General features: G+C 37.1%; 1 protein-coding gene across 1 annotated transcript; it reads right to left on the reverse strand.

Annotated features, from left to right (window-relative positions):
* Positions 1–242: 242 nt before the first annotated feature.
* Positions 243–27,001, reverse strand: LOC127411426 (transcription factor E2F2-like). Its single transcript, XM_051646983.1, has 7 exons — positions 26,255–27,001; positions 6,539–6,641; positions 5,995–6,214; positions 4,385–4,548; positions 3,986–4,098; positions 3,294–3,474; positions 243–1,852 (listed from the first exon to the last, which is right to left on the reverse strand). The coding sequence occupies exons 1-7, from the start codon at positions 26,513–26,515 to the stop codon at positions 1,581–1,583; spliced, it is 1,314 nt and encodes a 437-aa protein (XP_051502943.1). The 5' UTR covers positions 26,516–27,001; the 3' UTR covers positions 243–1,580.

Below are 27,001 nucleotides of genomic sequence, written 5' to 3' on the forward strand. Positions count from 1 at the left end.
ATTTCAGGCTTAAAGTTCTAGAATCCTAGGTTGACAAATCTAGGTGTGTGGTAAAAATCTATAATTTTAAGGCCAATGTTCCAGCATCCTATGTCTTTTTGTTCAGGTTTTATTTTTTCTCAGTCTGACTGAGAAATGCTTGCAGAACACACTTAAACTGGGTGTGGGAATGTAGTTTTAAAAATAAACTTGTTCGTTTTCCATATTGCCTCCCAAACCAGATATGTTCTGCATTGTAGATGTTTTTTTTTTTTTTTTTTTTTAATTTGTAGTCTACTTCCGCAGCAATAAAAACTACCATTCAGGTGAGGTAAGAATCCCTACTCCACACACAAAAAACAAAGTTTACTTTGTATTCCCAGCAGTTCATGGAGTAGTTCAGTGTTCAAACAGAAGGTTTCTGCCAGATCCCCTTAAATATGCCTTTACTACAAGAGTGGAGCAGAACACCCTGAGAACTTCACCTTAATGACACTGGGGGAAAAATTATTCTACAGTCATTGAACAGACCTAAAATGTATCAATTTATCAGTTTGAATAAATCATTTGGTAAATTTAGCTGCCAAATATGTACATTCTCTGAGGTTTCTACTAAACAGACATGCATGTCAGTGTTTAAAACTCAGAAATTATATAGTATCTACTTATTCAAGACCTGGGAAAAACCACTGCTACAAGTACAAGGCACTACCTCACTGTGGTTTAATTAATCTAAAAAATGGAGGTAGAATGAACAGACAAGCACCCATTTCTAAAAACCCAAGCACTGCTTTCATTTTGAATAGATGATGACTAAATCTGAATAACCTTTTAGAAACAGCTTTTCAGATCTCTGCCTTACCTGAGTCTAGATTTGTTGAGTCTGGTTATGAAGCTAAGATACAAACCTTATGACAGTTCACATGTCTTCAACATACACATCCTTTAGCACTTTTGCCTGAGGGCAGGTAGAAAGGGTCACACAGCCCTCTACTGGCAATGTTCAACAGTACTACAATTGTTAAAGCTCAATAAAAGCTTTTAAAATTACCTGAGTTCCATTCATCCCATTTAAGAATTACTCACAATAGATAAAACAGTATGTTCTAGCTCATACCTAGACACAAGGCAGTTAGAAGTTATTTTGGTCAATACTAAATAAAGTTACAAAGATCAACAATTTGCCAATGGGGAAAAAATACAAAATAAATTGTAATATCACCTAACAAATAATTGTAAACAATATAACTAAACAATAAAATACCTTACTAATTGTATGACTCACAGAAAAAATATGGCTTCATAATGTATCTGAATTACACAGATATCCACTAGAGGGCACATGCTCACTTTTTAATTAAAGTATTTCTAATCATAACATGGAAGTAGTTAAAACAAGCAGAGGCTCCATTCCTAATTCAGTCATGGATCATCATGGTTATAACCAATTAGGCCAATTCAGTAGTGCACTTTATGCTACAACTTCATTCTATGTCAAATTGTGAAGGTGTCTTGTAATGTGGATCAGTGTCTGAATTCAAAAATTCACACAATCAATTATTGTTTAATCACACTGGAACAGGACCCCTGACATTAACGCCTCATGTTTTGAGCAGATCTCCCAGATCATATGTGTCGAAGAAGTCAGATACACCTTCTCCATCATCCAGACTCCAGAGGTAGTCATCATGAGTGAGCTGAGGAGGGAAACTAACAAAGGGGACGGAGGGGTCAGACGTGAAGGCCGTTCCTGGCAGCTGGTCGTCTGTGATCTCCATAAGGCTAGGAGGCAGACCCAGAATCCCTTCCACATCAAGTAGGGAGGTGCTACCATTGGTGCCTGTCATTGACGGCTGTGGCTTTGACAGCGAACCTGTGCAGAAGTAGTAGAACATCAGTTGAATCTTTGATCAGCCTGTCATGTTTGGTTTGTTCTCAAGTGAAGTGTTTAGATGAATTTGACTTCAAACATGGAAAATATTCCAATATATAAGAGTAAATATTTTTTTTCTCAGTGTACAATTTTTGGGGGCATAAAATCAACACATTTTGCCCTGTTTGCTGCCTTTCACAGCTGAGGATATTAGTTAAATGAAGGGCTTAGGACTGTGTGCGCTCTTATGGTGCCATCAACCGATGAGCAGTTGAATGATGTCATTGTTACTAAATGTCCCCCCCCCCATTTGACTGTAGGACATTTAAAAACTCCTGACTCCTAAATGGCCCAAATGACAATGCTCAAAAACAATGACGCACATAACCATCTCTTTAGTCTTACAAACTCTTGCACACAATGTCACCACTAGCAGTTACTTAACTTAAATGGAATAAAATGGGCCATTTCACACTGGCAGTACTAAAGCCTGTTTTAGGTACTTTTCTCTGGGTCTAGTGCTTTTCATTGCTTTCGCACCGAAGGGACTATAGTTCCTTGAAGCCGTTTTAGAGGACATTTTTAGCTCGTACTTGGGGTAGGTACTTTTGGGGTGTATAGGAACTGTGGGACACTCTTTTTTAAGTGAATGAGTGAGTATTTTAGTACAGTAATTTATGCTGAGTCCTAAAAGCCTTTATTGTTAAAGACTGTGTTGAAAAATAGGTTTATAGTGCATTTTCAACATGTTGTCCACTGAGTTCAGCGTGGGCTCTGTGGTTAAAGCGCGCTTTCGCTGCCTTGTCTCATCTCTCCGGCTGCAGAATGGAGCACCGCATGCACTCCTCGTGCCTAGTTTAAACTGTAACCTGAAGACACAAACTGCATCCGAAAACTGGTAAATGCTGCCTTCGGAGGCTGTATAAGGATGGATGAAGGTAGGATGAAATAAGGTGCTATTTAAACTGTTCAGAGAGTTCCATTCATTCAAAAACACTGTTGTTTAAAGCATTAACTGATAAGGCAAGCTGCCTACGTTTTCCAATGCAGCCACAATTTGTATAAAACAGCCCTAAACAAACAAAAGTGTAGCTTCGATCCCGGCGTCCTCCATCGGTGTTGTTGCTATTGAAATGAGCAAACAAATAACGTCAGAAAAAATGATCGATACTAGATGACATCACTACAGTGGTTCCTTTTGTGAATGTGAATGCAACAGAGGAAAAGTCTCCTTGGGTGTTCCGTTCCTCATAAGAGTTCTCATCTAGAAATTTACTGAGGGAAAAGTACCAGGACTGTAGGTGGGGAAGGGCCTAAAGATCCAGTTGTGTTACATTTAAAAGTACACTTATTTTGGCACATGCCAGACCATTTTAACACTTTTTTGCTGTTTGTTTTCCTGTTCTTTAAAAAATAAAGTAAGCTCAGGGCAATGTCTCACCCTCTGCTGGCTGGGGTTTGGCAGGTGGAAAGAGAGAGGGTGTGGTGGCACTGGGGGTTTGTGGGTAATCTTTTCTGGGTGTGGCATTCTTGATGGGACTAACATCATCCAAACATTCTTCAGGACACAAGTACACCTCGATTGGGCCATTCTTGCTCTTCAGGTAAATCTGCAGCGACCCCTGATGATAAAAAGTAAAATGTCAAACAAACATTCCTTGCAGGCAGGAACAACTGAATGTTGAACATTTATTTCTATTACTATTAATTACTATTTGATGGTTTCTTAAAAATAAATAAATAAATAAATAAATATATATATATATATATATATATATATATATATATATATATATATATATATATATATATATATATTATATATAAAATAACTGTAGGAAAGCAATGCCTCATAATTCCATGTATGAGGAAGTATAAGCACAATCAAGATCCTTGATTTAAAAAATCTTATGTTCTTGGATTTAACAACTCAAACTTATCTAAAAAAAATAGACATAAAGAGACGAACCCTTACAGAACGCAAATGGGCCCTGACATTCTAGGCCTTTTTAAATCTGCATAGTGAATTATGCTGATTGCTACAGAACCAAATCACACCAGAAGATAATCATTTTAATCAACATAATCAGGTAGATTTATTAATTTTCAGTAAAAGGAAATACTATTACTGACCCCGGATGCCTCTGGAATTTCCAGTTTGGTTTCAGACGGAGCTTTTACAGCGATCACAGTTTCATTCTTCAGGCTGACTATGGAGCGAATGTCCTGATGGGTCACATATCCTAATGTGCGCTTGAGTTAAGGACAAAAAGCTTTTAAAATGACTTTTCTTTACATTTTTAGCATAGCGTGTTATTTTATTGGAACTGAACTATAAAGATTCAAACTTGAAGAGAATTGCAAAAATTCTGATAGTATCTATATTTATGCTGCGTGAATTTTGGCAGCAGGGATGCAAGCAGTTTGCACAGCATGTCTGAGCAGGTTCACAAGCGTTTTCTTTACAAATGACAAAGTGACAAATCGCTCCTTCACATTTCTTCCCTGTACAAACACACACACTGAAAGGATATCTTTGGTTGTCCTTGTTCTCTGTGAGTTCTCGTAGCCGCGCTGAGCTGGACTGAATGAGGTCGTCCAGAGCTTTTTCCTGCCTGTCTAGCTCAGACAGTTCTTTTCTCAGAGTGCTGGCCTTCTCTGCACCACTGGCTGACCCCTCAAACACACCACTGACCCTACAGCACACAGAGCACACACAGGACACTCTGTTTGAAACATGCATAGACAAGCATGAAACCAGGCAGATCAAGAAAAACACAGCATCAACAAAGGCCTTAATATGAATAATAATAATAATATCTGTCATTAGGTAAAACAGAAGCAGCACTCTGCACTCAGTAAGAGGAAAATTAGGGTTCAGACCTTTAAGAAGTTGTGTCAAAAAGAAAAAAGGGGCCCTTTAAGAATGACACTGCACCATCTTAAAATAATAGTTCACCCAAAAATGGTAATTCTCTCATCATTTACACACTTTTATGCTGTCTCAAATTCGATTGACTTTCTTTCTTCTGCAGATCACAAACGAAGATATTTTAATGGAGATATGAGGTGTTTTTGTCCATACAACACAAGTCACTGAGCTCCAACACTTTTAAGCTCCAAAACAGACATAAAGGAAGCATAAAGGTAATTCATACAATTCTTTAATTTAAACTTCATTTAATTTGGTAACACAGCAAATAAGAATAGCACTGCGCTGAGCAGTACGCAATGTGCACTGAGTAGTGAATAGGTGAACAGGTGTAGCGTCATACGGTGGCACATTTGTACTGCTTTAACGCTATAAGTTTGTTCATGATTGCTGCTCAAGTGTACAAGTAAAAGCATAAGATATATTATTTACATTATTGTTTGCTTATATTAATGCTTTAAAATTTTAATGTAATAATCATGTTAATTAAGCTCTGTTGATATATGTTTGTGTATCTGAGCATGCTGTGATATAGCCTATGTGTAAAACAGGTCATGTGTTCAATGAGATGTTAAAGGTGTCCATAGGAATGATTAGTTGTTTTTTTACTGGCATATGTGGAAATATCACAGTGTGGGACAGGAGGATGACAGCAGCCAGGCAGGCATTTCAGATGAGTAGGTAAGAATTAAAATTGTCTGATAGGGAAGAATGTTTGATATGATACACAATATAGAAATATTTCAGAAAGTGAATTTTATTTGTCTGATTCAATTTTCAATTTGAAATGTTATTATGCACTGTGTAATGTTTTGTAATTAAGCATAATCTTTTGATCATAAATGCTTGGGGACTCACAGTCCATTATAGCCTAAGGTTAAATTACATTATATACTGTATAAATATATATATATATATATATATATATATATATGAAGAAGCATGCCCTAGGTTACCTTTATGCTGCCTTTATGTCCTTTTGGAGCTAGAAAATATTGGACCCCAATGACTTGCACTGTATGAATATAAACACATCAAACATCTATGAAAATATCTTTGTTTTCTGCAGAAGAAAGTCACACGAATTTGAGATGGCATAAAGGTGAGAAAATGACGAGAGAAATATCATTTTGGGTGAACTATTGTCATCTGAGCCCCATATGTATGAATCTTGTCTTTTAACCAAACGTTGAACCTAAGACACACTTACAGCCATTGGATGTTGTTCTTGGATTTCTTGCGTATGAGCTGCACTCCCTCCAGAACATTTGTGATGTCATAGATGCGTCTCTTCTGAACCTCCAGAACCTCCGTGGCCCAGTTCAGATCTAGAACCCCGTCAGCCGATTCACTCAATAAGCCAACAAATTTCTTAGTCAGCAGCCCAAGAGAAGTGTCATAACGAGTGCGCTCACCAGGAGACTTGGGAGCTACAGAAAGAGAGAAAGAAATTGAAAGAAAAAGCAAGAGAGAGAGAGAGAGAGAGAGAGAGAGAGAGAGAGAGAGAGAGAAAGAGAGAAGCAAAAGGGTTATTTAGCTCCTGTTCTAATCAGGGGAGCAAGTGTTTTTAACAGGTATGTCTGCTTTTCAAACCATTAAAATTAAGGGCCCTAAAACATTCAACATGTGGAAACTCAAGTCTTAAATAAATAAAAGTATCTTTCAGCACTGAATTTATCTACATCAATACAAATATTTTCAATGAAATGCAATCAGAATAGGGGCTTTGTTCTAGATCAGTCTGTTTTACTCACTTTTGGGGCTTGGTACCCTCACAAATGCCAAGTTTCCTTTCCCTTTTGGTGTGCGAAATTCAGGGAGATACAGTGGCTCTTCCAGATCTAGCCTCCTCTTGGCCTGAAACATACACACACACACACACACACACAAAAGAAGACAAGAGAGCAGTGAGGTGGTTTTAAAGTAAAGGTGAAAGTTCAAAGACATAATTCCTTTCAAATCCCTTTGGAAAAAACTGATTATCAGCATTTGAAAATGATTACTGTAAAAGGTTAAATGATTAGCCTACTGTGACCAGGTATGAGAAACATCTCATTCTTAGATAGATATGTAAATTCAGTTTTTACACCAACTATTTGAGTGAACGTAGCTACTGAGGTTCAGCATTGTGCCATAGTTTCCAAGAATGTTGCAATGCATTTACTATTGTGGTTTGTGATTTAGACCCTGAAAGATCCTCGGGTCAGCCAGATGTGCTGGTGTCCCCCTAAGAAAGGAAGGAGCGTGTTGAAAAGCTCTGGCAGTGAGACACACTTGAATGAAAGTGTAGTTTGAATTGTATTTAGGGCTGGGCGATATATCAAATATTAACGATATAATCAAGATAATTTTACTGACGATGTAAAATTGACCAATATCGTGAATATCGCGATGAATTTAATGTGTTTTAATTTGGCCATTAAGTTTCATAAAGAGTGCATCAGTAGACTAATTTCACGATCCTTCAGGGCTGCACAATTAAACAAAAGAACATCAAAATGGCGAGTTGGTCATATGTGATTATTAATCCACAAAAGGCTGTGATTTAAAGACAGATAAACATGGTCTGTGTGCAATTCAGAACAAACCAGTGATGCGCTGATCTGTGTGCACACACATGGTGGCGCTCTCAAAGTAATGCAGGTTTAAGCATTTGCACAATTCTAAACATTAGTAACAGTTACAAGTTATTATACAAATCTACAAACATGTCACAGAATAATAGAATAGGAGATTACAGTGTTTCAGGAAATGCAGAACATTGTAAACTGTCAAATACACATTGCCATTTCTGTGTCGAAATAAAAGCTCCTTGTGAAGTTGAAGTAAATACGATAGCAATTTCTGTGTCAAAATAAAAGCCCCAGGTTAAGATGAAGTGAACAGAAATATATTACTTTTGTATAACGCAAATCTAATAATCAGAATAATAACAATAATTCAGCATTATATTATAATCGACCTGACTTGCCCACAGTAATAATTTAGTATTATGCAGTGTTCAACTGGGGTTTCAAAAATAAGTCAGTGAAGTAGCTTTGCCCACCTTGTTCTAGGGCTGGGTTGAAAATATTGATTTCCCGATTTTAATCGATTCTCATTTTGAAGAACCGATATCGATTCTTAAATCCCAAGAATCGATCTTTTCGTCTGTGCTGTTTTCAGTTGATGCGTGAACAAAACTTCACTAAACATTATTTGTAGCGCGCCTACCATATAATAATCACAATAAGCTTTGTGCTTTGTTAATTGTGATATGAAACAAAGTCTCAGATTTCAAATTCTGTCAATTTTATCACGAAATTCGAACAATAAATACAGTTTTGACGTTCTTTAATGTGGCGTGACAGATCGCTGTAGCCGCCTCAGTTCAAGCGGCAGTGCAGAGTGCGCATGAACCAATCATCTCTTCCGCTTTACTACTAGTTATAGAACGAAATAAACATGAATGAACATCTTAAGGTATGTTGAAAGATACAGTACAGCTTACTGAAATGTATTAGCTCTCATGTAATCACCCAATCGGTGTTTCAATCGCGAAAAGACATCAATAAAACAGCTTGTAAACAATGTGTCACGTAACCCTTTACCTCAGGAAAGTCAGTGTCCATAGCTCAATAGTTAGCTAGAAAAAATAACTTTAGAGAGGAGAATTTTGCTAAATATATGCACTATATTACATATTCATTATATTCTTACTTAACCTGTTAGTGATGTCTCATTTATTGTATGTTTGAATAAATCTGTCATGAAAACAGCCACCGTTTAAATGTTTATATTTCAACAATGAATTGGAGTAGAAACATAATTATATAATTAAAAAGTTGATATAAAAACTGCCTTATTTAAATGTAAAATGTTTGTATACAACTCAGTTTGTATTTGAGTGTTGATTATTATATCTAAAATAAAGAGAAACTGAATTTGGACTCTGTTGTTTATTTTAACCTTTAATATTATAGTAATGTACCAACTGACAGGGATCCCTGTATAGTTTACAGCATTAGTTGAGAGATTGTTTTCCTTAAGAAAATTGGCATGTACTGTAACTGATATATATCCAAACGAATCGATATTGGATCGAATCGAAATAGAATTTGAGAGCTTGTGAATTGAAATCGATTCGATTCTTGAAATCTGTGTCAATACCCAGCCCTACCTTGTTCACTCACAAAAATGTATTAGTAAAACATATGAAGGTAAATAATGCTTTTTTATTAAGCTACTATGTATCATTGTGTATGAAATATAAATATTAAGTGCATATCAATGAAAATGATTGAATTTCATTATCCCTTATGTTTATTTAAAGGTGCAGTATGTAACAATTTTCACGTAATATTTTTTTTTTGCCAATGTATGAACGGCTTGTAACGCAACTTAAAAAAATGAGCCCTTCCAGGACTTCCTAGGTTGCACATTAAAGCCTGTAGACTGATTTTCATGCGAAGGGAGCTGGTCGGTTTTGCCAGGAAAATCCAAAGGATGTGACGTTTATGCGTGCTCCCAAGGGCCTTACCTCAGTGCTTCTCTTCTGCTATTCAACAGCAACAACAAACTGTCTGCAACAAAAGGTAACGTTTTCTTAGAGATGGAATCCAGCAAACGGCCGGCTCCCAGCACAACACCGACCCCTACACAAACTCTGAGTAAGCCAAAAAACAAACAAACAAAAAAAACATTTATCTACTGAATCCTGTCTGGCTAAGCGGGAACATGATCGTGGTCGAGCGAAAACTAGAGTGAACATCAGCAGGGCATTTGATTCCTGGAGGGACCTTTGTTCGGTTTTGGGGATCAAAACCGATCCTGAATTGATGTTCTTCTTATTGGACAGGTAAGCTTACATAACTGCAAAGCATGTGAAATATAGTGCCATAAGGATTGATCTGTGTAATTTTAGCTAAACTACAATAACACATTAAATGAATGCTAGACAATGTTCAAGATAATGCAAAAAGACCCATTCATTAGTGTAATGTAACTTGGTTATACAGAAAATATATACTTTCTATTATTATAAAACAATAGTGCATCGATATTTAAAAATGACAGTTGTGATGGAATCACATCAGTACTGAATTGTGTCAACACAGTTATAATGTACAGTCTATTTTATAAACAGCTACTGTCATCATCCACCAAATTTAGCTAACAGCTATTGATAAATCTGGCTAGCTAGCTAACGCCGACATAGGCTATCGTATAAATGCAGTCAATGCATCATGCAAAGAAAAGTGATTACTTCAAACTACAGTCTCGCATATTCAGACCTATATCCACAATTTGTTTTAGCCCTGTTCCAGCACTGGAGAGTCAAATATAATATATAGTCTCAAAGTTTGTAGTAAAACAATCGTAACTGTGTAATTTTAATTATGCTACCTCATCTGTCACCATGATGCCGGTGAATCAAGTTCAGCCTCTTTGTACGTTACGTCATTGTTTTGGCCGATGCTCGCTCGCGTCCCTATGGAGTGTGTGCACGAGCACAAGCAACAGGTAGCTGGCTGCAGTTCACTTAACGACCACAGGTGTCATTAATAACAAGGGTTTCTGAATCTTACAACCTGCACCTTTAATGAAAAACTAATTATTAGATTTGTATTTAATGTCTTTAAAATATTTAATCTACTTGGCTTCAATGGCTGTTTGGATGAAATGATGGTTCCTCTGATAAAATTTTTGAGCCATTTTAGAGCAAATACATAATTATCGAGATATACACTGGGGACCAAAAGTTTGGGATAATGTACAGATTTAGCTGTTTCGGAAGGAAATTGGTACTTTAATTCACCAAAGTAGCATTTAACTGATCATAAAGTATAGTCAGGACATTACTGATGTAAAAAACAGCACCATCACTATTTGAAAAAAGTCTTCTTTTTTTTTATTTATCCCCTTTTCTTCCAATTTGGAATGCCCAATTCCCACTACTTAGTAGGTCCACGTGGTGGTGCGGTTACTCACCTCAATCCAGGTGGCGGAGGACAAGTCTCAGTTGCCTCGCTTCTGAGACAGTCAATCCATGTATCTTATCACGTGGCTCACTGTGCATGACACCGCGGAGACTCACAGCACTGGAGGCTCATGCTACTCTCCGCGATCCATGCACAGCTTACCACGCATCCCACTGAGAGCAAGAACCACTAATCGCGACCACGAGGAGGTTACCCCATGTGACTCTACCCTCCCTAGCAACCGGGCCTTTTTGGTTGCTTAAGAGACCTGGCCGGAGTCACTCAGCACATCCTGGATTCGAACTCGCGACTCCAGGGATGGTAGTCAGCATCAATACTCGCTGAGCTACCCTGGCCCCCCAAAAAGTTTTTTTGGATCAAATCTAGACAGGCCCCATTTACAGCAGCACCTTATACTTGAGTAATCATGCTAAATTGCTAATTTGGTACTAGAAAATCACTTGCCATTATATCAAACACAGTTGAAAGCTATAAAGTTTCGTTAAATGATGCTTAACATTGTCTTTGTGTTTGTTTTTGAGTTGCCACAGTATGCAATAAACTGGCATGTCTTAAGGTCAATATTAGGTCAAAAATGGCAAAAAAGAAACAGCTTTCTCTAGAAACTGGTCAGTCAATCATTGTTTTGAGGAATGAAGGCTATACAATGCTTGAAATTGCCAAAAAACTGAAGATTTCATTCAAAGGTGTACACCACAGTCTTCAAAGACAAAGGACAACTGGCTCTAACAAGGACAGAAAGAGATGTGGAAGGTCCAGATGTACAACTAAACAAGAGGATAAGTACATCAGAGTCTCTAGTTTGAGAAATAGACACCTCACATGTACTCAGCTGACAGCTTCATTGAATTCTACCCGCTCAACACCAGTTTCATGTACAACAGTAAAGAGAAGACTCAGGGGTGCAGGCCTTATGGGAAGAATTGCAAAGAAAAAGCTTTTGAAACAGAAAAACAAAAAGAGAAGGTTAGAGTGGGCAAAGAAACAGACACTGGACAACAGATAATTGGAAAAGAGTGTTATGGATCTTAACCCCATTGAGCTTTTGTGGGATCAGCTAGACTGTAAGGTGTGTGTGAAGTGCCCGACAAGACAGCCACATCTATGGCAAGTGCTACAGGAAGCGTGGGGTGAAATGTCACCTGAGTATCTGGACAAACTGACAGCTAGAATGCCAAGGATCTGCAAAGCTGTCATTGCTGTACATGTAGGATTTTTTTGATGAGAACTCTTTGAAGTAGTTTAAGAAGTTCTGAAAAAAAAAATTCAAATTGTAATAGTAATTTTTTCACATTACGAATGTCCTGACTATATATTGTGATCAGTTGAATGCCACTTTGGTCAATAAAAATACCAATTTCTTTCCATAAGAGCAAAATCTGTACATTGTTCCAAACTTTTGGCCCCCAGTGTATATTGAATATCGTCAATAGGCTGAAAAATATCAAGATACATTTTTTTAAGACATATTGCCCAGCCCTAATTGTATTGCACTGATTAAGAACAATCCCAACCCTTGAGTTACACTGACTCACTGCTTCCTCAAGTGCCCGAATGCAGCCTGACACTTAAAAACCATCCCTATACAAAAAACATGAAGTTCTTGCCCATTTCTTCTTTATCTTGAGTGGAGGGAGACATTCAGACCATTCACACTAACACCACAGACATTTCATTCAAGGGTCACTTTACCAAACTGCTAATCCTGTTCATTCAATCATAGAAAGAGTTACAAATAAACACACATACACACCTTTAATACTGTATAAACAACTGGAAAATTAAGGACGAGATTTTGAGAAGCATGACAGAGCACAAACATAAAAATCAAAAGAGAAACTTGTTTCAAGACAAAGATACAACCGCTGACAATCTGACAACCAGATGTTATAATTCACTGTTGAGTGTGATAGGTTTCAAAGTATCTTAGAGCTTGACATGACTATTTGTTTTCTGAATTGTTCATTTTTTTCCTTAAAACTTTTAAGGAGGTCATGCCCTGAACAATTACACTTTTTTTTTTCTTCTTTTTTTTTTTTAATCTTTAGCATTCCACCATGGACAGGTGGGCTGTTTTCAAACCGGTTAAGAACCCAAGTTTGATCTCCACCATTTTTCAGTCCACACATACATTAGACACAAACCAGTCCAGCAGGCTAGCTGTTATTAGTTATAATGTGCATATTGCCAAGATCTTTAAACAGTTCCTTTAGAGACTGAAAGCTTATGAACTCAAGACTACTAAATTGAATACCAGAAGTTAATCTGCACTGTAAAAAATTTTATTTTACTGACATTTACCATAAATAATTACAGATTTTTTCTGTCTTTTTCATAATAAGAGAATATGTCTGTTAAATACAGAAAAAACAAGTTTTTCAATAAATCTGCAGTAAAAGTACAGTCAAAGTCTGTAACTTTAAATTATAAGAATCCACCATTTTATAACACAACTGTACAATTTTTTTTTATGGTTTTAAGTGTTAATTTAGAAGATATCAGTGTAAAAACACAGTTATCAGTGTAAAAACACTGACCAATAAATTGTTTGTTTTACATTTTTCTTGCTCTGTGCGCATTTATTTAAACACACAGAATTTTGGTATTTACGCATTGCTGTAAATTTTAAGTAATAAACACATTATAAAACCTAATGCAAATCAATTTTACAGAACAGTTCTATAAAATACTTCCAATACAGTGTAATAAAAAAATACGACAACTGCAACTTAACAGTAATTTTCCATTTTCCAACATTAAATGCATGGTAGTTCCACATCAACAAAGACATTACATTTAACTAAAACAGTAGCTTAACATCTGCATTTGACCAAACCTGGACTTATGGTCAAATATGAATGATTTAAAAGTAAAAATATATTTGGACAGGGATATTTTAATCTCTACGCTCTAGCACAATACTTGTTTTTATTATAATGCACTGGTACTTCATACACACACAGAAACACCCACCGGGAATAAAATAATAAAGGATATTTTGATTCAAATAATGTAATAATGACAAACTGTTAAAGCTAGGGTGTGCAATCTTTACCAGAAACATTTTTTTGTTATACTGGTTGAAAGTCTCTTCACATCCTGATAGCAATCAATAATTTAAGTGGTCTAAATGTAAAAAAAAAAAAAAAATATATATATATATATATATATATATATATATATATATATATATATCTTCTGTGGAAGGGACAGGACTAAAAAAAGTATCGACTAATTGCATTCGGTCCGATTGTAATGATAGGATGTACTTCCTGTTTGTCAATCTATATTTGCATACTGCCGCGCAACTTGTTCGCGCAGACAATCACACGTCATCAGCGCGGGTTCCTTGACGCTGTGCAGAGCGAATGCGAGAATGGAAGGCGAACCGCAGCTACCTTATATTCCTCCTGAACCACCAGTAAAAGGAAACAAGGAAAGAAAGACCGTGTTAGAAACTTCTATAGCGAAAAACGTCTGGATCAAGAGCGTGCTAAAAGCAGAATTAACATTGGCGTTGCTTTTCCACGCTGGAGGCAACTGCGGCATTCAAAGTGTCTGAAAAATGACGCCATGGTTGCTGTTTTACTTTTGGACAGGTAATTACATGGTTTGATTTGTTTTTGATGTATTTTGTTAATGTAATTAAGTATTTAGCTCATGTAGTTTGTGTACATTTACGAATTATCTCAACGCTAACAGCAGCTACGGTGTAAAATGAAACTTTTTTTTTTTACATGAGGTAATCTGAAACCGTTGCGATCGATTCCACCAACACGTCTCTCCTGGCGCTTAGACTCTGCTCTGTGTGTGTGTGTGTGTGTGTGTTCGTGTTCGTGTGTGATAGAGGAGGTGTGGCTTTGGAGACCCCTCTGAAGCGAGGGCGGGCTCTATGCTTTGCTAGCTTGCTAACAGCTAGCCTCTCTGGATTACACACCCTAGCTTTAAGTAATTCGTTACCCCTCTCTTTAAAAAATTTGGTAAATTGTAATATCATCTTATATTTGGCAGAATACAACTTTATTGTAAACCACAGAAAATGAGGTCATCAAACAGTTCTGTGTTGTGATTGGACAAAATCGTTGTTGCCGGAACTGTTCAGCCAATGAATGCCCGAGAATCAGTTGTTTGAATCTGAGCGCCAGCTGCGCCGCAGGAGAGCTGTCTGTCTGAAGAAGGAAGAGACAGCCTGGCTGCACAGAAGTCCATGTTTACGCCAAGTGTTAATGTTTAGCATCAACTAAAGGTAATGTCTTGGTTTTATTTTTGTCAAATATTAATATGCTTTGCTGGGAGTGAAAACGGCTTACTTTGTTTTTAGTTACTTTATTATGAATAGTGGCGTTCTGATGTCAAGCTAGTGCAAGGTTAAGCTAAGTTGTCAAAGTGTACAGATTTAAGCTATCAAAACAATACCAGAGCTGAAGTTTTAACCCCTTTAACGAGCTGAGGGACTTTCGTCTTAGAAATGTAATTTGATGGTGCATCTGTTAAGTTCAATACAGGCAAACAAACATTACTAAATTTGTAGTGGTCATTGTTGTATTATTGAGCTTATTTTTTATGTGCTAACTTGGCAGTAAAAGTGAAAGATGCAGTTAGCTCTTGATAGAAGTCCAAAGAGCTAACGTTACATGTGATTTATTGTTATAAAGCTGACTAAGGAAATAATGAAAACCTTGTTAAATTTGTGTGGCATTTTGACACAGAAAATGTGTGGGAAACGTACATAAATAGTCATTACAATTAACTCTTATAGTGAATAGTGGATTTTAACCCTTATCTTATTTCTGTGCTTTTTGTCTTCTGTTTTTTTGTCACTTCTGTCACTGATATGTCAGAAAACCTCAGTTCAACCCAGTCATCAGGACCATATTTCGCTGTGTTCCCACATGTCTTCAGAAGATTCCTACAAGCAAACAGACGTGACCAAGGTATGTTTTTTGGTTGTGTTCACACAACATTAGAAAATGGAATAACCAAATTGATGCAGGATGAAGGCTGGAATATTAGTGCTACAACTACACATACTATGATTCAATATTTGTAATTTATTTAATTTCAAAAATTAATTAATTTCAGATTTTTACATTACAATTGTATGCATGCTAAATTGATCTAAAAAAGTGCATAGGATGTGTCAGAATTACTGTACACAGGTTGCAGGTTCAAACAGCTAAAAGTTTGATTTGATCTTTTCACAGACGAGGCGGTGGCCACTGGTTTAATGATGGCTAACAAGATCATTGAGAGAAGCCGCCCACAGTGTCCAAAGCCTGGAGTTATGGAATTTTCTTCCTTATGGATGCCTCCTAAGATGAATGACATCTTTCTCAGAGTTAATGTTAAAACTGTTATGAAGTGACGGCTAAGGGTGAGTGAATTGAGACTGAAGAAAATTAAAGTGCACAGTGATAATGAACAGTGACATGTCATTCTATGAGATATTTGATGTGATCATTTCATATAGTTAAAGGTGGGATATGCGATTCCATGACAAATACCATGATATAGAGCGAACAACGACACAGCAAGTAATGTAACAAACGTTAGCTAGGTAGTGGGTTAGCTTAGCTAGGTTGCGGGTTAGCAAACTGTCTCTACAGTGGCTGCTGCGAAGCTAACAGCCAGACAGGATGAGACGGTTTCCCAGAGCCAGCAAACCAGCTCCAGACAGCGATACTCACAACTCTCCTGCTACTATAGCTAACATCACAACAACAGCATATCTTGGCAAGCTAGAAAGTAAGCTGAATGTCCGTGGGCAAGTAATGTAACATTCCCTGACACACAAATCATGGCTGGAATAGTGTTGTGTGGCTCGGTCCGAGCCACTTTGTTTATTTCCCATTTACAGAGCCAGGGCTGTGTACAAACACAGGAGTACTTTTTCAGCACACACACTGAACGGACAGCTAGCATACTGTGAAGAGATATTCGCTGAATTTGACAAAAAGACGTGTATTGGATTAGAATCGCATACCCCACCTTCAAAGTCCCAATCCCTTAAATGTTTTCAGCACACTTTCCATCTTACTGTTGAAAATGCACTAAACAACTGTGTGTAGGCCCCTTTTAAGGACTGTATCAACTGTTTCAGTATTAGGTTCTGTGATTGGCCCTTGTGCTTTGTATTGGGGGTGGGGGAGAGTATATGTACAAATATTAAGAACACTTTACCCTATTATTTCACCATTTTAATTCTACTTAATTCTTAATTATATGTGTGTGTGTGTGTGTGTGTATATATATATATATATATATGTATATGTATGTATGTGTGTGTATATATATATGTATATGTGTGTGTGTGCGTATATATATATATATATATATATATATATATATATATATATATATATATATATACACAGTTGTGCTCAAAAGTTTGCATACCCTGGCAGAAATTGTGAAATTTTGGCATTGATTTTGAAAATATGGCTGATTATGCCAGTATTTTCTGATAACATGCTGCATTCATCTTGCCATCAATTTTCACAAGATTCCCCGTCCCTTTAGAGCTCACACACCCCCAAAACATCAGTGAGCCACCACCATGCTTCACATTGGGGATGGTATTCTTTTCACTATAGGCCTTGTTGACCCCTCTCCAAACATAGCGCTTATGGTTGTGACTATTTTGGTCTCGTCACTCCAAATTACAGTGTGCCAGAAGCTATGAGGTGTGTCAAGGTGTTGTCGGGCATATTGTAATGGGATTTTTTTGTGGCATTGGCGCAGTAAAGGCTTCTTTCTGGCAACTCGACCATGCAGCTCATTTTTGTTCAAGTATCGTCGTATTGTGCTCCTTGAAACAACCACACCGTCTTTTTCCAGAGCAGCCTGTATTTCTCCTGAGGTTACCTGTGGGTTTTTCTTTGTATCACAAACAATTCTTCTGGCAGTTGTGGCTGAAATCTTTCTTGGTCTGCCTGACCTTGGCTTGGTATCAAGAGATCCCCGAATTTTCCACTTCTTAATAAGTGATTGAACAGTACTGACTGGCATTTTCAAGGCTTTGGATATCTTTTTATATCCTTTTCCATCTTTATAAAGTTCCATTACCTTGTTACACAGGTCTTTTGACTGTTCTTTTCTGCTCCCCATGGCTCAGTATCTAGCCTGCTCAGTGCATACACGTGAGAGCTAACAAACTCATTGACTATTTATACACACACTAATTGCAATTTAAAAAGCCACAGGTGTGGGAAATTAACCTTTAATTGCCATTTAAACCTGTGTGTGTCACCTTGTGTGTCTGTAACAAGACCAAACATTCAAGGGTATGTAAACTTTTGATCAGGGGCATTTGGGTGATTTCTGTTACCATTATGATTTAAAAAGGAGCCAAACAACTATGTGATAATAAATGGTTTCATATGATCACTATCCTTAAATAAAAGACAGCTTTTTTTTTTTGCATGATCAGTCTTATTTTCAAAATCAATGCCAAAATTTCACAATTTCTGCCAGGGCATGCAAACTTTTGAGCACAACTGTGTGTGTGTGTGTGTGTGTGTGTAACTACGCTATTTATTTCTGTTAGTCAGACAATGTCTGTCATCAAGAGCAGCTTAATGCTTCATTTGCAGCTCAGGGGGCAGAGGGAGTCAGGTTTGACACACAGTGCTCTTTTTATTGAATTGAATTGTTTTGAGTCGTGAATTAAGAATCAATTTAAATCTAATTGTAACACCAAGAATTGGAATCAAACTGAATCATGAGATTGCCCCAAATTCCCACCCCTACATGGCAGTACCACCATGTCCAAATAATATTTTCCCCATGCAATCCTAATCTGAATCTTTTAATAAATGTATACTGATACAGTCCATACTACAGATAAATTGAGAATTATATAGAAGGTAATTAGTGCCGTTATTCACATTATTGTTTATATTTTAGATACATGTTTTTATAAATCTTTAAAACCTTAGAAGCATTATTGTAAAGATCCACAGTAACCATTTCTTTGCTTCCATTTGGTGTTTATTTTGAATGGTAGGTTCAGTTGTCATGATTGTTGAATTTCAACTGTCAAAATAAAAGATTGAAAGCATGTATTGTTGTTGTGCTTTTATTCTTCTGGCCAATAGCTTCACATTGTTTTAAAAGAGCAGTAGTGTATTGGTTGGTATGTATTTATGTAAAATTCAAGTACACCATTCTTTTATCTACTGAAGTAAAATGTTCACATAATTAAGCATATTGATTCCTGTATAAAACCTGTAATTTGAAGAACAAAAGAACCACAAAAATATGTATACTTATAGGAATATATTGTAAAATTGGTAGACATTAAGGTGGTTTTAACAAACTTAAAATGTTATTACATCCCAAGCACTGTAAATTAATTGGAAAGTGTTGCATATTTAATGGATTATTTGATTTTAGAAATTTAAAATTGTCTATGAATTTCTGTGAATATATTGAATGATCACACAAAATAAAAGCTTAGATCTGTAAACACACTAACCATAAACTTTTATATAGGGTTAATTACATGTAATTTGACATTATTTTTCTGTATTTAACCAATAGAATCCAGTGCTGTAACAGTGAGATCTCATGGATAAACAGTACATCGTAATAGATTGTAGGCAGGTCAACCAATATTTAACGGTTATCCACTGTAAATTTATAGGTTAAGAACATTTATTGACAGATTACCTCTGTTGAAAATGTTTAAATAAGATTTAAAAAACAGTAAAGTGACTTTCATTTAAATAATTTTCCTTTATTTTACTTTTAGAAATGTGTACTTTGACAGGTGCATGTTGTAGATTGATTGAATAATTCTATGAAACAACATAATTCTGCTGTTATTTAAAAGATAGCAACCTTCAAATTGTGGGTTTTAATTGTATTTATGCAGTATTTCCTTGATTTTATTACATTTTAGAGATGTTTTCTAACAATAAAAATGTGTAATTCTACTAAAATTTGGCTATAAAATTACAAAGAATATATACAGGGAAAAGCTGTAATTTTACAGTAATCCATTGTTGAATTAAGTATAGTATTTTACTGTAATTTTATGGTAACTGTTTGGCAACTTTTGCTGCCAGACATTTTACTGTTTTTTTTTTTTTTTTTACAGTGTGGATATTAGTGCCTGTTGTAAAATGCAAACTTATGTGTTTTTCTTAATAGCCCAATTCATCCCTATTAGAGAAGTGCAGGAAGACCTAATAAGAGTGAATGGAACAGGCAGTAACACAGCTGTTGCTCACATATCATGTCCCTCTGTAAAGTAATTGCAGGCGTTTTCAATTCATATTTATACATCAGCTTTTTAAATCAGCTTGAAAATTAGCCGTGACAGAAGCTTGTAGCATGTTATGAATATTTTATAGAGTAACCTTCTTAAAAATGTTATAAAGGGTGGCAACTTAAATACTATACACAATATATATTTAACAGGCATTGAGCATGCAGAGCTGCCTACCCATCTTGTGTGTGTCTTTAAAAATGCTTGCATTGTTCTGACCTAAACGACATCTACACCTGTCACTGACATCTGGAACTGCTGAGCAGGTGGTTGGGTTTCCTTTCCTCATTCATTTTCTTCTGCTCCTTTTTGGCTTTTTCAAACTTATCTGTCTTACACACACCTGCCCCTCTTTACTTTTATGTATTTATGCAAGAGTCAAGACCACAAAGGGATAGTTCTCCCCAAAATGAAAATAATAATATTATAATTCTGTTATAATTTACTCAACCTCATGCTATTGCAAACCTTTTGCATTTTTTTGGTTTGGTTTCTCAAAACAACATCTCGTATGTGTAAGAGCTTGTGGTTGGTTCTGCCTATTTCCGGTGTCAGTGGGAAATGAGAAGTGAGAAATGCTGGCTCAGATCGTATGGTGGAAGCTGAATCATTCACGTCTAAGCACTGGTCTGAGAGCAGCTTTACCTTCTAAAATCCTAACTTTGATCACTATTAAGATTATTAGTTTGCTTTCTGATCAGCAGATCTGTATCAAAACTGGTTAAACCACTCCAGACCAAGGAGTTTCCTAAAGATATGTAAATCCATTGTCTAAGCTACTATCATAAACCACAGCACATTTGGGTGAAAGGTATAGGTGTATGTTTGCATTTGTGTGTAGGCACAAGAGAAAACGACTAAGGTGCCATTGGCTCCTAAACTAAAACATTTAGGAGCCAAATGGCTGTTTTAGTTGCCACATCACAGAATTGCTCGATTTAGATACCAAAATGCTGTTGCTGTTCAAAAACAAGATAGAAAGCCAAAGAAAAGACATTAATCGGGTTAAATATATATACTGTATAGTTGAGTGCACAAATTTTCATTCCCCCTTTGTCTCATAAATTTTCACACCCCTTTCTGAATTTATACAGATATAGGAGATAAAAAATCTTTTTTTATTTAATACTGCCCTTCAGAATCTACGTAACAGGTATTTACATTAAGTATAATATGCATATAGTAGTGTGTTGCCTTCTTGAGCATCAGTGAATGTTTGCACCTTGTGTAATAGTTGTGTATGAGTCCCTCAATGGTCCTAAGTATCAAAAGCTGGATCTCACTACACAAATAAATTTTATATACTGTGTGTATGTATATATATATATATATATATATATATATATATATATATATATATATATATATACACTTTATATATGTGTGTGTGTGTATGGGAATGCATATATTACATTGATTTATATATATATATATACATACACACACACATACAGTATTCACTGATCAGCCACAACATTAAAACCACTGACAGGTGAAGTGAATAACATCGATTATCTTGTTACAATGGCACCTGCCAAGGGGGGGATATATTAGGCAGCAAGTGAACAGTCAGTTCTTGAATTTCATGTGTTGGAAGCAGGAAAAATGGGCAAGCGTAAGGATCTGAGTGACTTTGACAAGGGCCAAATTGTGATTGCTAGATGACTGGGTCAGAGCTTCTCCAAAATGGCAGGTCTTGTGGGATGTTCCTGGTATGCAGTGGTTAGTACCTACCAAAAGTGGTCCAAGGAAGGACAACCGGTGAACTGGCGAAAGGTTCATGGGTGCTCAAGGCTCATTGATGCGCATGGGGAGCAAAGGCTAGCCCATCTGGTCTGATCCCACAGAAGAGCTACTGTAGCACAAATTGCTGAAAAACTTAATGCTGGCCATGATAGAAAGGTGTTAGAACAGTGCATCACAGCTTGCTGCATATGGGGCTGCGTAGCCGCAGACAGGTCAGAGTGCCAAAGCTGACCCGTCCACCGCCAAAAGTGCATAAAATGGGCACGTGAGCGTCAGAACTGGACCATGGAACAATGGAAGAAGGTGACCTGGTCTGATGAATCATATTTTCTTTTACATCGTGTGGACAGCCTGTTGAGTGTGTGTCATTTACTTTGGGAAGAGTGGTAGCAGGATGCACTATGGGAAGAAGGCAGGCCGGCAGAGGTAATGTGATGCTCTGGGCACTGTTCTGCTGGGAAACCTTGGGTCCTGGCATTTGTGTGGATGTTACTTTGACACGTACCAACTATCTAAAGATTGTTGCAGATCACGTACAACCCTTCATGGCAACAATATTCCCTGATGGCAGTGGCCTCTTTCAGCAGGATAATACGCCCTGCCACACTGTAAAAATTGTTCAGGACTGGTTTGAGGAACATGACAAAGAGTTCAAAGGTGTTGACTTGGCCTCCAAATTCCCCGGATCTCAATCCGATTGAGCATCTATGGGATGTACTGGACCAACAAGTCCGATCCATGGAGGCCCAACCTCGCAACTTACAGGACTTAAAGGATCTGCTGCTAACGTCTTGGTGCCAGATAACACAGGACACCTTCAGAGGTCTTCTGGAGTCCATGCCTTGATGGGTCAGAGTTGTTTTGGCGGCATGAGGGAGACCTAAACGATATCCAGGTGTTTTTAATGTTGTGGCTGATTGGTGTATACAAATAATGTGTAGATAGATAGACAGACAGACAGATAAAGTCTATTGGATTTTGGGAATTTTTGATTGTCTGCAACTGGAAAACCGTTGGTCTGATCAGTTAGAAAAGACAAAGCGTCATAACAGCTTGAAGTTCTGTGCCAAATTTGGTGGATAAAGCTCTAGGAGGAGATCCAATTAGAAATGTTGGTCTTCGTTTAGGGATTTGGGAAACAAAAAACAAAACAAAAACTAAACTAAACCAAGTCTGTAGAATAACAGTATGTTGGCTTTGTCAAGTCAAAATAATTAAAACCTGTTGATGCTCATTGACCCCACTCATGGGTTTGACTTTACTTTGCTTAAATTAGTTCACATTTACCATATAGTGTGCTGTTCAAAATTGTTCATAATGTTGACAAATTATACATCTTTATAATATGTCAAAATTATTAACTCTTTTTTGACTAGACTATATAGTATATGTGAACTAATTTAAGCAAAGTGACATCAGTTCGGGGGGGGGCATGCACATCAACAGGTTAAACACACCCTGACTGGGGTCGATCAGCCTTGTAACATGCACCTGATGAGACAAATTTTTGTTGGATGAAGTTCTTTTTAATCTAATGCTGAGTTTTAACACTGCTCAGTTCATCTGGTACATGTTTCATGTTTCCAGAGATGTTCCAGTGTTTGAATTCACTTCCTCTGCAGGCTCTTTCTTTAAAGCGTATTACATGTCAAGTCAACCCTCCCCCTTCGTCTTCTGCTCTGAGTGGCCTTTCCCTGAATTTCTCACTAACTGGAGATGGAGTATGAGGAGCTGTAAAGGGCACTAAACTGTTACAGTGTAACCTTCCGATTAATCATAATATGAGATGTTTTTAAACAATCATATTCTGCCTGGGAAAAAAAAAAGAAGGTTTCTGTACGCCTACACATAGATACACGTGACAGGAATGACCTACAAACTCCACACCTGTGCCACTCCCAAATGTAAAACACATACACACTCTCTCTTCCCACAGTGTAAAGTGAGAAAGGTCATTCTGCATTAATGATGATGACATAGTCCGAAGTGTCAAAGTGAAATAGAGGCACAGGCAAAGAGGAGAAAGGGGGAAGTCCAGATGAAAAGGAAGAGCGTGGAGGACACTTCCGAAATGCAAAACTTGCTCATACGGGGCTAAGTGGAGTGATCTGTATAACACAGAACTTAACAGCTAGGGCTGTTTTACACTGAAACCACTCACCCACCTCGCTGATGCAACACCTGGTTACCGGAGGCTCCGCAGGGGAAGATGGATAAATTAAGATAATGAAATGAGGTGATAAGAGAAATATAATCTGGGAGAACTTATAAAGTCTGAAATATCCTGAACTGTCTCATACTTTATTAATAAAGGATATGAAACCCATAAATCAAAAGGTTGGTTTTACTACGGCACATGATTTGTGCAAAAACAGAGAACATTGACATATGTATCTACATATAAGAATGTTAGTTACTGTTAATGACCCTGAACTAGTATAAATTAGCTATGATAACTATCAGCTTAAGGCATTAATTGATTTATATTTTAATTGTTATTAATTGTACTTACACAAGGCAAGTTAATTTTAGAAAAGTTAGCTTTAGGGGAACTGTGTTTCTGCAGAATTCAAAAAAATTGTTTATAAGTTTATGAAGTTATCTGAACAGAGGTTCAAAGGTCTGATAGCAGAAGCGAGAGCTTCAGGTTTGGCTGTCCTGTCAAACTGAAAGGGGGAAAAGTATCACTCAAGGGAGGGGGAAAAAAGAGTGAAACTCTTCAAAGCAGGAGATATGACTGTAGCACACTGCTGTGAAAAAAACAACTGAAGGGAAAATAAGGGCTGTTCATGTCATGTGGAGATTCACTAGATACACAGCTAACAATTAAGCATTATGTATTTTAATAATACAGCCTACATGGGGAAATAAGGAAGTTTGGAATCACGGATAAATTTTGTAACAAGACCAGCATTCTGCCCAAATCTGACCAGTGAGAAACCATTTTGAGTTGATCAGGTGTCATATCCAACCCAGAGAAGCTTCTTTAGATTTATCTCAGAGTTATTAAGGCATGTGCATCAAATCCTCCATGCAGACGCCCAGTCTGTTATCAGCACTGCCCCATATACTTCAGTGTGAGCCTGTAATCATTTCTTTGTTTATCAGCTGCACACAGTGGAGTTTCCTTTAAATGTGCACTTGGACGGTTCCTGGAGCAGATAGTGTGACCATGACCTTTTCAACAGGTTACGCTTGTGAGACAAGTGTACCACGAAGAAAGTGACATCATAATGACAACTACAGCTGCATCCTTTAAAAGCATTCTCTGTCATGTGGCGGGATTTTAATAGGTGATTTTTAAAGGAATGTTCCGGGATCAATACAAGTTAAGCTCAACTGACAGCATAAAAATTTGATTCGTCCCTCCTTTTCTTTAAAAAAAAAAAAACACAAATCTTGGTTCCAGTGAGGCACTTACGATGGAAGTGAATGGAGGCCAATTTTTTAACATTACAATACTCACTGTTTCAAAAGTATAGCCTCAAGATGTAAACAATATGCATGTAAACATGATTTTAGTGTGATAAAATCACATACTAACCTTTAATGTGTAAAGTTATAGCCAATTTTACAACTTCGTTACAATGACGACATAATGTCAACAAACCCTAAAACCATAAAATGACTGTAAAAAATCGCAATTTAAACAACTTTACAGCTCAAAATATTTACAAGTTTTAACAGAAATAATGAAAGTACATTTATAAAATTATAATCTTCACATTTCTTTGTTTAAACCCTCAATAAATTGGCCACATTCACTTCCATTGTAAGTGTCTCACTGTATCCTCGATTTTTGCTTCTTTTAAAGAAAAGGAGGGATGAGTCGAAATTAATTTTTGTGGTAATCAACATTATGCCACAAATGCTGTCGATTGAGCTAAATTTTTATTGAACCCGGGACATTCCTTGAAGGAGGCAAACTCATTCATATTTAACAAAATGAAGAGGGGCACGTAGGTAAGTCTTGGCCCCAAATATCTGAATACATTGTTTTGATAAATCTGTATTTTCCTGTCAAATTTGAGGAGCATCGCTTGGGACACCCTTCCCCTGGCCAGCCAATATACATATACTGTCCGGGTCAGAAGCTATAAAGCACCCCTCCCCCATCCATCAGCCTCTACCACATCCCCATCTGAAATAATATAACCATTAACCTAAAGGTCCTGTCTGTCCAAAATGACTAAAATATACATGCAGTGCTGTGGTCATGCTCTCCAATTACTGGCCTGTTTTATTCATTTAGGAGGAACTGGTTATAAAGAGTACAACAAAGTTGGCACAAAAACCTCCTGGTGGGGCCACAAACTGCACGCTTTTACGTTCAAAGATGGATTTTACAGTGTAATTGTAGCTGTGGGTTAGTAACTGATATATTACTGTATTAGTACTTGAAATAGCAAGCATGCATATTCATGATGTTGCAGTGAGAGCTTGTGCATGGGTGGTGGTGGAAAGAGGCTTACCGGCAGCCGGCCGGAGGGGGTTCGCACAGGCTTAGCTTCGGGTCCGTGAGGGGTCGCGTACAGGCAGCTGGGTCTCTGCTCCGCAGCTGTCGTGTTGCCGATTTGAGTGAAGTATCCAGCCGGTATCGAAGGCGGGCTCGCAAGTCCAGTGTTGAAAAAATCTGTCCTCATCCCGGAGAACATATTTTTCTGCTGGCACGAGAATCCAACGACTGCACCACTTCCTGAAGCAGGAGAAATCCCTCTGGGTATCCGAATCATTTTGCACGCGAAATGAAAGAAAACCCGCGAAAATGATGCAGCTCGAGCAAAAGAAACTCGTAATTACACCAAGCTCAACTATGGTTCACTGCTGAACGAAGCAAAATAAAACAAAATAGGCAAACTTCGCAAATGCAACAGACAATTTGTACTTAAGTATAATAAATACTGTCAAATACTGAAGATAAATAATGCGTTCAAAATAACAAAAACAGAAGTATTACTGCTTTGGTACCAGTTCTCTCTCCTAGGGCTCTTTGTTGTAGTTGCACGAGAGTAACTTGCACATAAAATAACTTAAAATTAAACATATATTAAAATGTCCAGCTTTCTTAAGCTTTATAAATCCACGTTTCAAAAACAAATAAAGCTAGAAAATAATGTTGTTCTTTTTGTTTTTGCGCAAAGCCAGTGATGGTGAGAAATGTGTCTATCTGTCTGTATGTCTGTCTGTATGTCTGTCTGTAATCCCTCTCAGGCAGAAGA

The sequence above is a fragment of the Myxocyprinus asiaticus genome, chromosome 20 (assembly GCF_019703515.2).
Source record: "Myxocyprinus asiaticus isolate MX2 ecotype Aquarium Trade chromosome 20, UBuf_Myxa_2, whole genome shotgun sequence".
Lineage (NCBI taxonomy): Eukaryota > Metazoa > Chordata > Actinopteri > Cypriniformes > Catostomidae > Myxocyprinus > Myxocyprinus asiaticus.